At 31.5% G+C, this 15,319-nt stretch overlaps 4 protein-coding genes across 4 annotated transcripts; 3 read left to right on the top strand and 1 right to left on the bottom strand.

Annotated features, from left to right (window-relative positions):
- Positions 1 to 453: 453 nt before the first annotated feature.
- Positions 454 to 1,840, top strand: LOC110996860 (probable tRNA (uracil-O(2)-)-methyltransferase). The gene is made up of 3 exons (XM_022264731.2): positions 454 to 1,029; positions 1,095 to 1,279; positions 1,550 to 1,840. The coding sequence occupies exons 1-3, from the start codon at positions 543 to 545 to the stop codon at positions 1,838 to 1,840; spliced, it is 963 nt and encodes a 320-aa protein (XP_022120423.2). The 5' UTR covers positions 454 to 542.
- Positions 1,841 to 2,776: 936 nt separating this feature from the next.
- Positions 2,777 to 4,699, bottom strand: LOC110996861 (peroxisomal targeting signal 1 receptor). The gene has a single exon (XM_022264732.2). It carries the CDS (start codon positions 4,489 to 4,491, stop codon positions 2,914 to 2,916), a length of 1,578 nt encoding a protein of 525 aa, XP_022120424.2. The 5' UTR covers positions 4,492 to 4,699; the 3' UTR covers positions 2,777 to 2,913.
- Positions 4,700 to 6,885: 2,186 nt separating this feature from the next.
- Positions 6,886 to 8,381, top strand: LOC110996873 (UPF0545 protein C22orf39 homolog). Its single transcript, XM_022264747.2, has 3 exons — positions 6,886 to 7,262; positions 7,545 to 7,709; positions 7,949 to 8,381. Exons 1-3 carry the CDS (start codon positions 7,152 to 7,154, stop codon positions 8,171 to 8,173), a joined length of 501 nt encoding a protein of 166 aa, XP_022120439.2. The 5' UTR covers positions 6,886 to 7,151; the 3' UTR covers positions 8,174 to 8,381.
- A 1,225-nt stretch (positions 8,382 to 9,606) lies between these two features.
- On the top strand, positions 9,607 to 15,284 carry LOC110996914 (putative aldehyde dehydrogenase family 7 member A1 homolog). Its single transcript, XM_022264815.2, has 8 exons — positions 9,607 to 9,854; positions 10,479 to 10,695; positions 11,496 to 11,713; positions 12,487 to 12,702; positions 13,160 to 13,339; positions 14,043 to 14,225; positions 14,573 to 14,779; positions 14,973 to 15,284. The coding sequence occupies exons 1-8, from the start codon at positions 9,681 to 9,683 to the stop codon at positions 15,189 to 15,191; spliced, it is 1,614 nt and encodes a 537-aa protein (XP_022120507.2). The 5' UTR covers positions 9,607 to 9,680; the 3' UTR covers positions 15,192 to 15,284.
- Positions 15,285 to 15,319: the final 35 nt, after the last annotated feature.

The raw sequence follows: 15,319 nt of genomic DNA, 5'->3' as shown, positions 1-15,319 counted from the left end.
TAGATCGTATCATAAGAATTCTTTTAGATAATTTGAGAATTTATTCATTAACGTGAAAGCCAAAATTGTAATTTAAATAAAAATGAGAATATGAACCTATGGATCTACAAATCTTGCTTTCATAATTTGTGCTCTTGCTTGAAAATATTGGATAGCCTATGGACTTTAGCTGATTTTTAACACATTTGTCTTCATTTTTTAAAATAATTTAAGACTTTATAAATAAAGAACTGGTTTAAACTAAACGTTTTATTTTCACTATTTTCCATGAAATATTAACTTCCTGGGAAATGCGCTCTATTCAGATATCAAAAACATAATCGTTATACACATAGCTAATATACTAAGGACATAGCGTATTATAGTATAGACTAGTTCCTGTACCAAGACTCAGAGGGCGCTTCAATTTTCAAATGATTGTTCAAAAAATTGCCGCGAGTGCCGAGTGCGCCCACTCGGCTCTTCATTCCCATACTTATATTACTCTGACTTAGGGTCGAAACTCTAAGGCCTAAGGTTAAATCCCATAATAATAATAAATAATGGATATAATTTGTGAAACAATTTCTAAGTGTACCGTAGAAGGTTTTTGGAAATCCACTCGTATTTTAATTAGTAAACCTCATGTAGTAAATAAAAGATTATGGGGCTCGAAAATTTTATTAAACATGGAATATAAAACAAATTTATCAAATTCTCATTTTTATCAGCAATTGGAAGACTTAAAGATTAACAACAGCTGTGCTGTTAAACAATTCTATGAAAGACTAATGATTACGTTAGATCAATTAAATCTTAAAAATAAATTAGATACAAACTTAAACTCAACTTTAGAATGTTTAGTTGTAGAACTATTACCTAAAAATTATGATGAAAACCATGCATATCAATTTATTGTAATAGATAAAGAAAAGGCAACAGTATCATTTCATGACATCACTGTACATGATAAGAACCAAAACTTGTGCCCCAATTTCACATATTGCTTCTCACATAAAGCTAATAAATTGATATTAAAAGCATTTTCAGGTAAGTGTTGTTTTCTGTAATTCCCGCTGAATTATAATTTTATTGAAATTATTGATTGATTTCAGAAAATTCTAAATCTATATCATGGCTAAAAGAAAGTGTTTTTCCTCAAGTTACCAAATGGGCTGAAGAACCTGAGTTAGATTTACATAAAAACATTTGTAAGGACTCTTTGAGATTGATTTCTAGTGAAAAATTTTATGACAAATACAATGAATTAAAAATTAAATATGGAAAAGAACTTGTAAAGGTTAGTGAAGACAATGAATTGTGTATAAAATAGTTTTATTTATTTATTTGCTCAACAGTATTCCTACAGCTACTCATTAAACAAAATCCAAAAAAAATAATTATATATAAGAGCTAGAAGCATATGGAATAAACATTCAAACATAAAGCACAGTTTTATCTTTTTATACAAAATTATAAATAAATTAAAATATAACAAGTATATATTTAATAAAAATATATACTTACTTTGTGATATTTTGTTTGATTTTCTAAACATTTATTCACACAGATATGGCCTGAATGTACAGACCCTTCCAAATTTGTGTATGAAGACATATCTATAGCTACATACTTACTCTTGCTGTGGGGTAATACATCAAATACAACATTTGTAGATGTTGGTTGTGGCAATGGATTGTTAGTTTACATCTTAACAATGGAAGGTTGTAAAGGTCTTGGTGTAGATGTCAGGAAGAGAGGTATCTGGGATATGTATCCTAGTAATATAAAATTAGAGGTGTGTATAATAAACAATAATTATGGTTTACCACTACAATTTTCTTATAGGAAACAGGATTAATAAAAACAGAAAAAAATAATGTTACATTCATTTAACTATTTGCCATTTATTACATTTTGTAGTTTTTGTTTAAATTCTGTATTTTTATAGGAAAAAACAATAACACCAGCTAATATTAAGGATTTATCTATATATGAGTGGATAATTGGAAATCATTCAGATGAACTTACCCCTTGGATTCCAGTTATTGCTGCCCAAGGCTCATATAATAATAAATTTTTCCTGCTTCCTTGTTGTGCATTTAACCTAAATGGAACAAAATACAAGAGACAAGACTCATCAAAAAGTCAATATGCTGACTATTTAGAATATATTAAATCTCTTTGTGAAGACTTTGGTTTTGATGTAAAACTAGACAGGTTGAAAATTCCTAGTACAAAACGCATATGCCTTGTAAGTGATAAGAGGGTATATCAAAAAGATGAATATGAAAAGTATTGCTATTTTATTCAAGAAACATTGAACACAGCACTAAAAATAAACAGTAATTTAAATTTTAAAGCAAGGGAAAAAGTTGAAAAGGTAAGAAATTGTACACAAGTTGATAAAGATGTCATAGAATGGATTGTTCAATGTATTGCCAAATATTTAATACAAGGTTGTGAGCATGAAAGTTCCTGGTCTTCTGGAAAGGAAGTAGAAATTGCTGAGGTTATTAAACTTATTCCCGAAAATATATTAAAAAACCTTAAATCTGAGTGCGGAGGCTTGCAAACTCTTCTAAGAAATAATAACCATATATTTAAAGTAATTAAAGGTAAAGTTCAGTTAAGATACCCAAAAAGTATAGAGGAAGTTAAAAAAACTATGAAGTATACAAAGAAAACCTTTAAAGTGCAAGTTAAGCGGTGTTGGTTTCATGACAATCACCCACAAGGCTGTCCGTTGTCTGATGACAATTGTAGTTTTTTACATTGTAAAATAAAAACAAAACAATAAAAAATATAAAAAATTTATTTATACTTTATAAATATATTTTTTTACTAAAGCCCTCTTTATAACAAAAATTCCCTTTAACAATAACATATATTTTGGGATTATCACAATATTAATAGTACAAGTTATGCTTATCTCTATGCATCAATTTTGAAAAACTTATTCAGTTCAGTTAAGTTCTTTTCATCAACTAACTTAGCAGCATCATGTTCACCCATGTAGGAGCAAACCATTCTAAGAGTTGTCCAAATTGCAGAAGAACTGTTGTCAACAGAAGAATTGCTAGGATATATATCCCTGGCTTTATATTGTTGGTTGAGTGCTACTAAAAAATGTTCAGCTGCTTCCTTATGAGCCTTCAAATTCATGCAAGTAATGCCTACATTGTACCTTGCCCTAATGAAACCTGGTTCTAAATTTAAAGCTTGTTTATAGGCATCAACTGCTTCTTCTGATCTATCACTGTTAGCAAGAGTAGCCCCCAGTCTATTCCACAGTTTGGCATTATCTGGTGCAACCATTATAGCGGTTTTAAAACAGTCAACAGCTTTATCATACTGTTGGTTGGCATTAAATATTACTCCCATAGCACTTTGAACATCTGGGTCAATTTGTGTAGGATTTAGTTGGGCTGCTTTCAAGTATTGGGACATAATATAGGCTTCCAATTGCTTCAAATTCATTTCCTCTGGTTTTACATCTTGTGGACACAAATCACTATATTTAGCACTACCTTTTAACCATTTAGATAATTCTAAATATGCAAATTTAGGCATATTCTCATTGGTGTATGCTGCAGCAAGAGTAATGTAAGCTTCTAATTGACGAGGATCAATACTGAGAGATTTTTTAAGAGCAGTAATTGCTAAGGGATCCTGTTCATTTTCAGCTTGAGTTGTGCCTAGTAGAAACCATGCTTCAGCAGAATCTGGCTGTTGCTGGGCTGCAGCTTCAAAACATAATACTGCCCCAGGTACATCACCCATTTTTAATCTTTCTTTTCCCAACTCCAAGGCATTTTTATTCTCTAACATAGCATTTCCTTCTGTAAACATGTACTCTGCTGGTATACCATATGCTATTTCAGATTCCCAATAATCATTAACATCACTAAGTTTTTCCCATTCATCTTTATATTTTTCTGCCATTTCTTTTACAAAAGTATCTTTTTTTAAATCACTGTGTTCAGAGTGATTTTCACCAAGATTTAATTCACCAGCACTCATACGTTTCATGAAAGACATAAACTGGTTATATGCTAATTCACTATCCTCACTGACACTATCTACATATTCTTGGGCTTTACCTTGTACATCAGTATTTTTAAGTTCGGATTCATTTATGTATTGTATCTGCATATTAGTGTTTCTTTGAGGCAGCAGTATTGAATTATGTTGCATAGGCATTGTTCTCATCATACTAGGACCGGCAATCGCTGATGGTCCAGGTAGCCATGGCAAGTTTACATTTGAAGATAATTGGTTAACTTTTGGTATAGAGGAGACTTTATTAACCATTTCAGCATCATGGATGTTATTTAGTAAAGCATTCATATTGAATGTTTGAGGTATTTCAGTGTTTTGGGCCATAAACTCATTGACAAATCGATCAGCTTGAGACATGGAATGGCTTGCATCGCGACTTACAATATTTGACAATTGGACTAAAGAATTGTTTCCTCCACAATCACCGCCTACTAATTTATTAAGAGACATAATAAATTTGCAATAAAACCACACGTAAGTTGTTATAGGTTGTTGTTGATAGGTTTGAACACAAATCACAAATGTTTCAAACCTATATCTAATCCAAAGGTCACTGCGATATTAAATGTTTACGTTAAGGAAAATATTGCAATATATTAATTCACTGTGTAATATTAATATTTGATTTCACACCATGAGTTTATATAATATATGATACATAAATATAAAATTGTAATGATTTTATATTTTTTGGAATGGTTTTAAATTTTTTATCCACAGGTTATTGTTTATCCATTTTTTTTTTTGGAGTTTATGGCTTGGTATACACCTTTAGACCAAGTTTATAGTTTTGTAATATGCTTATTATATTTTTCCCCACTGTATTTTGGTTAATTTATATAGAGGCACGTAATAGGATCTATTTTAAAAATATCACTCAGTCAGGCGACGGGAGGGATCCTGCCTTGCACACTGCACAGTCACTTGATTTTGCACTTTAGCATTAATTTCACTGACAAGAAGAATCAATGCTGTGAAAGTGCAAGAATGATCAATGGATTACCATAGCATAGTAACTATAAGTAACCCCCATTGAATTAGGCTAGCTATTCAAAGGGACAGGGAGAACCCCGCCGGCTACCACTCTGCCAGTATCTTCGATCCCTTGCCAAAAGGATTTTTGTTTAATTGAAACTCCTTTAATATATTTTTGTTTTTTTATTACTATAAATTACAGTATGGTGTTGTCATTGTTTATAGCCTTTTTAAAATAGGTAAGTCAAATATTTATTTAATTTTTTTAAAATAAAAGAATCACATTGCATACTAAGATTATATTTCATTTCTTTCCACTTAATTTTTTTAAACAAATCATTCTGAACCTTAACGTGCAGGTCTTAAAAGTAAATATTATACCTAGAAAAAACTATTTTTTTCTAGGTATAATATTTACTTTAACTTAACTGTTTTCAAAAATGATCACAACATTTGGTCGCTATTTAAAAGTTCCATAAAATTAATAAAAAAATAATCTAAATAAAAAGAAAAGATACAAATTAAAAATTATGTTTAGAACAAATACTTAACAGATGAGTAGTAATAACAAAAAGCAATGTATAAAAGTAACTTTTTGTTGTGATTTTAAAATCCCAATTTCATAATCATTTGCATATGAAATGAAATACGTTTATTTAGAACATAGGATCATGATGGTATCACTTATTCCACGTCAATAAATTCGAGCCCGTTGGCATCCATAGGAATTCTATTAGAAAAGAATCTCAGAAAACTATTTAAATAATATTATCGTTCTTCCTCTCGCACTTTTAAATTTGGAACGATGAATTGTTGTTAAAATATTTTACCTGTGTACAAGAGTTTAAAAAACTCAAAATAAAAATTAGAGTTTAATTGAAACTTTGTTTTAAAACAAATTTTTAATTTTGCATATTTGTCTAATTTTTCGTCACACGTCAAAAATGTTTTGGTTTTTTTAGAAATCAGTTCAAGCTGTCTCGTTTATTTATTAATTATATATAGTATATACATTCTAAAACAATACGTATGCCTAAAAAATACAAAAAAATATGACATAACAAATTTAACACACATATACATCAATAATATTTTTTTTAATAAACTTAGGCCACAATCCTTTTCTTCTTTAATTTTATGGCAATAGTTATACATTTATGCCAGTTTCAACTTTCAATTTAAATTAAACCATTACATTAAGAGAACATTACATTAAGAGCCTGCAAAAAAAGGTTACGGTTTATAAATATCTCCTTTTAAAAAAAATCGACTCTGAACAGTGTTCACAACCTGAAGCCAGGCAATTATCGTACCAGGGCCGAAAAATTATCGTACATTAATAAAAATTATCGTACAAGTTAGGAAAATTGATAAAATACTTTTAAAAATCATATAAAACGTGACAATAATATGTTGGAAATGATTTATACTTTAAATCTTGTAAATTTGTGTTTTTTAAATTGAAAAAATAATAATTCAAACTAAATATTCGACGTATGGCAAGACCTGAGCGGAGGAGTGGACGAGGGCACTTCGAGTGTGATGCACGTTCGAATTTATAATTCGAATTGAACAACAGTAACAACTAATAAAAGGATTGCGCCATGAAGCAACGGCATGTGATCCTAATAAAACAATGAGGCAATAGATGGCACTAACACTAAAAACTGTAATTATTATAGGGCTATCTGTGTAATCATCAAATTTTTCATGAGAACGGAAATTATCGTACAATCTGCGTACGATAGTCGAGTACCATCGTACATCGTACTTAGCTATTAAATTATCGTACATGTACGATAATTATCGTACGGTTGAGAACACTGACTCTGAATCTATTAGATGTTCTTGATATAAAACAGCTGATTATGTAAAATGTCAAAGAATTAACTATTCAACCAACCCTACAGCCTTCCATTGTTTTGAACAGCTTTTCTTGTAGACTACTCTCTTGTACATATTTAAGTGAAGACGTAGACTTAATAACTTATTAAATAAACCTACGTATAATTACATGTACAATTTTGATGTACGAAGACATTCATTAAAAGATTATTTTGCACAATGAGGTTATGTAATAAAATTTAATTACCCAAATTTTGAATTACACTTTGTAATAATCGTACTGCATAGTCATGATGGCACAAAAGAGCCAAGATAATAATAATTTAGACCATAAGGTAGATAAAGATGCTAAACCTGACTCTGAAACTAACATTGAGGAGGTTATTGAGGATAGTTGGTTGGTAAGTAAATAAAAATATATAAAACAAATATTTTACTTATAAAAAATGATTTGTCGTGAGTTAATGAGTGTTTCTTCTATTATTATTATACTGAATATATAGTCATAATATCTTTATTCATTTAGGTAAACATGTACACTTATGAACGTCAAGGAAAACAAATTAAATTAACCGTAAATTTACATTTACCACCAGTTATATTACGAAGACATCTATACTAGGAAGACATATATCATATCCAGTTTTTTCTTAAGTATTTTATAATTCACTTATCTTTCATAGATACGGGATTGTGAAGTATACAGGGATGAATATGATGAATGCACAAGCTTTAAAGGAAGGTTTCACCAATATTTTATATATGGTGAGACCCTGGACTGCAATCAGTGGAAAAGAGATTGTGACAACTGCTACAAATGGGTGGATAGTAAAGATGTCAAGGCTGGAGTAAGTTTTATATATGTAACAAATGGTTCATAGCTTTTATCTGTAGATTTATATTAGAAATGGACTGTAACATTGTTAAGTTACATCAGTATGGCAAGAAGTAAAAAATTTCTTGTGCATTTGTTAAGATACTGGGAAGTTAAGAGCTTGTATATATTATGAGGATCCTGTAAAAATTATTATATAATACATTATTTATTTGTCAAGAATTTGTTTGTATTAGATTAATTTACTTACAGGAAGCAGTCATAACTAGTGAAAAGAATCGAAGAATGGAAAGATTTAGAGCCCACTATAGGAATGATATTTGGAAAAAGCGTGAATTACCACCAGATGATTGGTCAGCCCCATTACCTGAGTGGATGGCCAAAAGGGATGAGAATACATATTTAGCACAAAAAGCTAAAGAAATGAGAGAAGGAACTGAAACTGATGAAAAAGAAAGCACATGTTCAATTATGTAGTCAATAAGTGAAATTGAAGTGCATTGTATTCTCTGCTGCTGTTCGATAAGATTTTTACCTCTATCAGAAAAGACATGTTAGTTGTCAAAATGATTGGCAATATAAAAGTGTTAACAAAATACCTCTTTAGTGTGTTAGAGCATTTTGTAAATGTAAGTTATTTTGTTATATATTAGATTAAATAGTAAATTACATTTATTTATTGAGTCATTGTTTTTTTTAATTAAGGACTTATAGTAAGTATTAAATACTTACTGTATCTAATTTCCCTAGCTATATTTAGCATAGCATTAAAAATGACATATAATATAAATTTACACAAGTGTACTGATTTGGTTTCTAGTGATAATGGTTTTCAAAAATGTTTTAGAATGTAAGATCAGGCCAAGAAACTTAGGCCGGTTTTTTTCCTAATGTATTTATTTGAAATACCTAGGTAACTCTGAAAATGTTTAAAAAAATGGAAAACGGCTTATGTAGAAAGTTGCCAATACTTTTATTGTTTTTATTGCTGATAGGTCATTCTCTTATCATCCTCTATTATGCGTCGCACAGCAACGATGTTATCTTCAGTAGTTGCCGTCAAAGAACGTCTCTCACGCGGATCATCATTGAGATTGCTACGTCCACGTTTAACCAATTGTAAACAGTGGCACGAGATGAATCGCTTCATCAGAAATGCTAATAACAAAGCTATTGTTGTTGAGTAAGCCCACAAGGAAAGTCATAATAAATCATCGACCGAAAATTTTCTCGCGTTAGGTTAATTTTCACGTGTAACAAGAGTTTTAAATTTGCCGCCAATTTACAAAAACAAATGACAAATTAATGTAATATACAGGGTTGGCCAAAAAGTCATGGATCAAATGCAACTAGGGATTTAATATGGATTCTGAAATACCGTACAGACACTGTTAATGCGCCAAACCTTGTTATACAGGGTCACTTTTCGGTAAAGATTTTTTTTACAATGGGGTGCGAAGTAAACAAAAAGTTATGATTTGAAAAAAAAATATTTCGTGAAACTTAATATTATTTTCAACACATAAACAACCATAAATAGCATGTTTAATGATCGGTCGGTCTAGATCGGTCTTATCAGTACCAATCTAGACTCTTGTGGTAGTAATGAAATTCAAAAAGTTTTTATTAGCAATGTTTCTAACTGGCCAGTTCAATTCAGTCTTACCCACATAATATGTATTCCAAAGTTTTAACATTGATGAGTTCATATATAGTACATACAAGTATTTTTTACGATTATTACAAAGTTATAAATAATAAATTTGCGATAATACTAAAATCTAAAAGATAGTAGACGCCTTTAAAAATTATCACACCCATTCGATAATTACGCAAACAATTGATTGGAAAAACTTTTTCTGACCCAGCAACGAAGTTATCAGTACATGATAAGACCAACTATAATTACAAATAAGATAGTTTTATCTGTTTACTTGGACGGTTCTCTCGTTCTTGTTTATTAGTAGTTTTAAGAATTACACCGATGAATCGAGTCCTCTGTCGTACACTTTGGAACGTAAAGTTGAATCTACGTGTCCCAATGGCTCGAAACGCGTCTTACCTTATCGAAGATCCAAAGTATTCCTTTCTGAAGGATTTGGGGTTGGAGAAGACTAATGTCGGTGTGTTCAATGGTAAATGGCAAGCCAATGGAAAGGTAATGAATACATTTTATTACATACATACGTATTTATTCATTTTTGTTTAAACTATTACTGTAAAATGTGTCATATAAACGTGTCGTATTGTAGCTTTGGCTTCGGACTAGGGAATTTTTAACATTGTAATAATGGTAATAGCCTTGATATTGAATAATGTAAATTTTGACTTATCTGATAATTCGTAACATTATTTTATTGGTTCGATAGGCCTAGTGCCTACCAAGGGGCTTAGTCAAGATGCCTCAACAGTAGTGCATGTAGAAAGTAGAAAACTAAATTTCTATGAAAATGATAGCTCTTGTCGATAAATTTTACTTAAGAGGAATCGCCCGGTTACCTCATTCATTCATTTCCTTCTAACTACCCTGAGGGCGTAGTCAAAATGCCTTAACAGTAGTGTGGGTAAAACTCGAAAACTAAATGTCTACGTATATTTGTCGACACGAACTGTCAATTTCCTTAACAGGAAACACACGATTAGCTTTAGAAACTACTTATTTCTCTTAAAATTTAATACAATCCTAATGAATTTAATTAATTGTTAAGTTATTTAGTAAGTAAAGAAATACAATGATAAGAAAGTCTTGGTTTCGTTCATAAAGACGATATATACTTTCTAGGTAATACAATCATTCAGTCCGGCTAACGGAAAAGTTATAGCTGAGATCCAAAGCGCTAGTTCCGAAGACTACGAGTCATGTGCGAAGGCGGCTGAGGATGCTTGGCACACGTGGGCGGAGCTCCCGGCGCCAGCTAGGGGCGAAGTCGTCAGACAAATCGGTGACGCTTTGAGAGAAAAACTTCAGCCGCTTGGACAGCTTGTGTCTTTGGAAATGGGTAATCTCTTTTATAATAAGGTCCTAAAAGATGTTTTAACAATAGATGTCGTTTCGTAATTACTTTTTACGTAAGTATTGTATATTATTGCGTTAATTATGTATTTACAAATAAATGACTTCATTTATTTTGCTACCAAAATAACGTTTAATCGGCCATTGCCTTATGTAATATACACTCTAGTAGGTAGATATTTATTTACATAACAGTATCTAAGTATGTAGGTTAACGTACTAAAATTGCATAACGATTAATAATGCTGCAAACATACAAATTATTACATTTTCTGTTTTATATAAACCAATAAGTTTTTCAATATTTATTATTATGTTAAATCAACATTAGGCTTCGTTTCCGTGTCAATTTATTTCGCATCAAAAGTTTTTTTTTCTTATTGTGCCCGAGTTATGTAATTTAACTTTAAGTATATATATATATTTTAGTTAATAATTTTTGAAGCCAAAATGAGCCCTTTATTTTTTCTTCACACTCATAAATTGTAATCCGATAATGTCCAATAGATCGACTACACTTATTGAAGTGAAATAAGCCAAGTTAGTTTTTTGTAATCCAGCATTGCAACCCCCTAATTTTATGATAGTTATACTCATGTATTATCAATAATATAATAACAACAATACTAATAACAATAATCGTTCAATGCATGAGCATGTATAGCTCATGTATTTAACAATTAAAGCCAGTTGACACTCAGCTTCAAACAAAAAGTTTCATTTATTTGTACATCACTCCAAAAACCGCCAACGAACTTAACTCACATAACAACACTCTATGTATAGGTAAAATCCTTCCTGAGGCCATAGGTGAAGTTGTAGAATACATCCACGTATGCGACCTGGCGCTGGGTCTATCCCGGACCCTACCAGGAACCATGCTCCCATCAGAAAGGCCTGGGCACGTGTTGATTGAGAAGTGGAACCCACTGGGTGCAATTGGAATCATCACAGCTTTTAATTTCCCCGTCGCGGTCTTTGGATGGAATAGCGCCATCGCTATGGTGAGGAACTTTTTTCGTTATGCGAAACAAATAGAGATTAAAAGGTTTTGAATTTTCTAAAAGCCTACAATCTTTTAGGTGTGGCCTCATTTCTGTTATGTGATCATTTGTTTTTTGCTAGTAGGCATGTAGGTGTTTTTTTTTGTGTATATATATATATACTATGCTGGTTCATTTTTTTATTTATAGATATATCATCTTACAGCTATACTGTATATCCAGTTATGAAAACACTTAGACAATGATTATATTGATAAAATAAAATATATGACGCCGAATACACACGTACATTAATAAATAAAAAATAATACTAAAATTAATCATTAAACAAACTACTAAATATTTTAAAACACTTGATATTTTAAAGAAAAATCTAAATTGTTAGTACAACTGCGAAATAAAATCATAGTCTTCCGGTATTTAAAAATATTGCCTCACATCCTCTTGGTAAGGTGGAAAATGTCAACATCTCCATAATTTGTTCCCGAAACATTGGCGAATTACGCAAATGATTCGTGTTCGTCATCGTACATGGAATAATTGTGAATCTTTCGCATACGGGGGAGGGATTCTTAGAGTAATTTATGGTTTCGTACGGTGTTGAAACATCATTATTCTCCATCATTGCAAGAACAAATTGAAAATTACGTGTCATTTTTATTTTATAGCATATAACATTAGGATTATTAGTTCTTGGAGCAGTCTTCGTGTTTCAAATAGTTTGGCCTACGGTAGCAGAAACATTTGTCATGTTTTTATACTTTTTTATATAGGTTTGTGGTGATGTCAGTGTCTGGAAGCCATCAGATACGACCCCGCTAATCTCAGTGGCTGTCACAAAGATTGTGGAAAGTGTTTTGGTGAAGAACAATATTCCTGCCGCTGTTGCTTCACTCTGTGTGGGAGGGAAGGACATTGGTGAACAACTGGTGAAGGATCCTAGAATGAAGCTGGTCTCATTTACCGGTAGCACGGCTGTTGGACAACAAGTGGGTATTTTATAAAAAAATTGTGTTCGTTTTTTAAAAATTTAGTTTATGTGCCCATAAACATAGACTGATCCTACGTATTAATAACCTAATTTTGAATTATTTGAATACATACGTTAAGACATTTCAAAATAAATCTTAGTCAAGTTATATTTCATATTCAAATGTCACAACGGAAGTGTGTGTTATTTAGTATCTCAATTTTTTTTATTTTATAAAATATTAAACCACTGCAATATTTCTGAATCAATTGGACTTATGGTCCTTCAAGAAAAGAAGCACCAGTTCTTTCGTGAGTACTCTGGGATTGAAGGTGTCTACGGGTATTACTGAAGATCAGATGAGCGTCCAGCCTATTTGCCTGCGATGTACGAGAAACATGACATTGAACAGTGCAAAAGCTTATCGAAATTTAAATTACACATATTTTAAGTATTTCATATGAAACTTTTATTAGGTGGGAGTCGAAGTACAAAAACGTTTCGGGCGACATCTATTGGAGCTGGGCGGCAACAATGCGATCATCGTTAACTCAGACGCGAATCTTGATTTGTTGTTGAACGCAGCGTTGTTTGCATGTGCAGGCACAGCTGGCCAGAGGTGCACAACTACTAGGCGATTACTTATTCATAAGAAAGTAAGTTATTTATGTTACATATTACTACTTATTACATCTTAATACGTTAAATAAAGAACACAAAATTTAAAATCAGGTATAATATAAAACAAAAATATTGAAACATTGTTATATTAACTTCACTTGTTAATAAATAAAATATATTTAACTAGTCTCAGTAATTAAACATAATATTTGGTAAAAACTCTTATAGATAGACAGTAATCATCTTACATAAAATATAAATCTGTCACGATGATTGTCCGCGATGGACTCCTAAACTACCGAACTGATATCAATCAAATTTGCACACCATGTGCAGTTTGATCTAACTTAAAATATAGGATAGCTTACATCTCAATTTATACCCGCAATATAATTTTATTGCAAATATTTGTTTATAATTTGATACAATTCTAACTTAACCAACCTTTCACATAGGTTATCCTACCGTTTGAATAGTTTACTACTATGTAATATAACAAAAACATTAATCACAGCAACGCTTGGCCGAGTTTGCTAGTCTTACATAAAATTGTAATGATGAAAGTATTAAAAGTATAGGCGTAATCTTTATCTTTATGTAGGTACAAATAAATTGACGCGTAGCAACTGAGCCTAATGTGACTACTCATAACCGCCACGCCATTTGTTTCAGTACACATTCTATCTACTGAAAGTAAATTAAGAAATAAGGTTTATTAAAATAAAATAAAAATGACAGGTGTACAACGAAGTAGTGACAAAATTGAAGAAAGCATTCTCTGGCGTTGTAAGCAAAATCGGTGATCCCCTACTCAGTGAAACTCTCATTGGTCCGCTGCACACGCCCGCGGCGGTTGAAGCGTACAAAAAAACAGTCGAAGAAGTCAAGAAACAAGGCGGAACCATTGAATTTGGAGGAAAGGTACGTTATTTCACTTAATGTTAGCATGCGTAGCAGTTTCATGTATTTTGTTTCAGTGTTAATGTAGCATAATTTAATAAACCAGGCTTTAGATGTCTTTTATAAGAAAGAATTCGTGATTTGTTTATTCTCCTTTTCAAAGTGTTTCTTTTATGTCTGAAGTAAATCAAGTGTTTTGTATGGCAAAATATATGTTATAGTAACTATTGAAAAACTGCTATTCAAATCCGAAGCCGACATTTAAGTGTTTTTCAATTTCCATATGCTAAATAAATACCTAACGAATCCTTCTTCCTTTAATTGTGATATTCGTAAGCATCAAAATATGAATATTTATCGATTTTCAGATAATAGAACGTGATGGTTACTTCGTGGAACCCACCATTGTATCTGGTCTTCCACATGACTCTCCATTGGTGAAGACTGAGTGCTTCGCTCCTATCGTATACTGTATAGAGATTCCCGACCTTGACACTGGTATCAAGTATAATAATGAAGTGGAACAGGGACTTTCTTCAAGTCTTTTCACTGAGAATTTAGCGGATATTTTCAAGGTATGTTGGTTAATATTTTTGTTTGATGTTTGTCTTTTAGGCCGGTTTTTAATATTAAGCAAGACATTAGTTTTTATCGGCTTGATAAGGTAGATGCAATCTAAGTCTATGCAGATCACTAATTTCATAAAAACAAAATCGAATCGTGTGATGAAGTATTTTATTTAATTTTATGAACATGTTCCATTTCCAGTGGATAGGGCCTCACGGATCCGACTGTGGAATAGTAAATATTAACATTCCCACAAATGGCGCTGAAGTCGGAGGCGCCTTTGGAGGAGAAAAGGCAACTGGAGGTGGACGGGAATGTGGTTCTGACAGTTGGAAGAATTACATGAGACGGTCAACTGTCACTATCAATTACTCAGGGACAATCAAACTCGCACAGAACATCAAATTCGGCGATGAATAGATATAGATCCAAATTTAAAAAAAAAAGTTTGTTAGGTCTCTGTTTATAAGCATCAAGAATTTTATCTATCTATCAGGTGACTAAGATATGAAGACTGATAATTAATAATACATTTCATGATATAATTA

This window comes from Pieris rapae, chromosome 11 (genome assembly GCF_905147795.1).
Source record: "Pieris rapae chromosome 11, ilPieRapa1.1, whole genome shotgun sequence".
Classification (NCBI taxonomy): Eukaryota; Metazoa; Arthropoda; class Insecta; order Lepidoptera; family Pieridae; genus Pieris; species Pieris rapae.
The sequence above is the reverse complement of the archived record's forward strand: the minus strand, read 5'-3'. Positions and strand labels throughout refer to the sequence as shown.

What these genes read in the sequence shown, in the direction of transcription:
- LOC110996860 (XM_022264731.2), top strand. Translation starts at nt 543, where the DNA reads ATGGATATAATTTGTGAAACAATTTCTAAGTGTACCGTAGAAGGTTTT. An exon ending in GATATTAAAAGCATTTTCAG is followed by an intron (nt 1,030 to 1,094) that starts GTAAGTGTTGTT and finishes GATTGATTTCAG; the next exon opens with AAAATTCTAAATCTATATCA. An exon ending in ATGGAAAAGAACTTGTAAAG is followed by an intron (nt 1,280 to 1,549) that starts GTTAGTGAAGAC and finishes TTATTCACACAG; the next exon opens with ATATGGCCTGAATGTACAGA.
- LOC110996873 (XM_022264747.2), top strand. Translation starts at nt 7,152, where the DNA reads ATGATGGCACAAAAGAGCCAAGATAATAATAATTTAGACCATAAGGTA. An exon ending in TTATTGAGGATAGTTGGTTG is followed by an intron (nt 7,263 to 7,544) that starts GTAAGTAAATAA and finishes TATCTTTCATAG; the next exon opens with ATACGGGATTGTGAAGTATA. An exon ending in GTAAAGATGTCAAGGCTGGA is followed by an intron (nt 7,710 to 7,948) that starts GTAAGTTTTATA and finishes ATTTACTTACAG; the next exon opens with GAAGCAGTCATAACTAGTGA.
- LOC110996861 (XM_022264732.2), bottom strand. Translation starts at nt 4,491, where the DNA reads ATGTCTCTTAATAAATTAGTAGGCGGTGATTGTGGAGGAAACAATTCT.
- LOC110996914 (XM_022264815.2), top strand. Translation starts at nt 9,681, where the DNA reads ATGAATCGAGTCCTCTGTCGTACACTTTGGAACGTAAAGTTGAATCTA. An exon ending in AATGGCAAGCCAATGGAAAG is followed by an intron (nt 9,855 to 10,478) that starts GTAATGAATACA and finishes TATACTTTCTAG; the next exon opens with GTAATACAATCATTCAGTCC. An exon ending in ATTTAGCGGATATTTTCAAG is followed by an intron (nt 14,780 to 14,972) that starts GTATGTTGGTTA and finishes TTCCATTTCCAG; the next exon opens with TGGATAGGGCCTCACGGATC.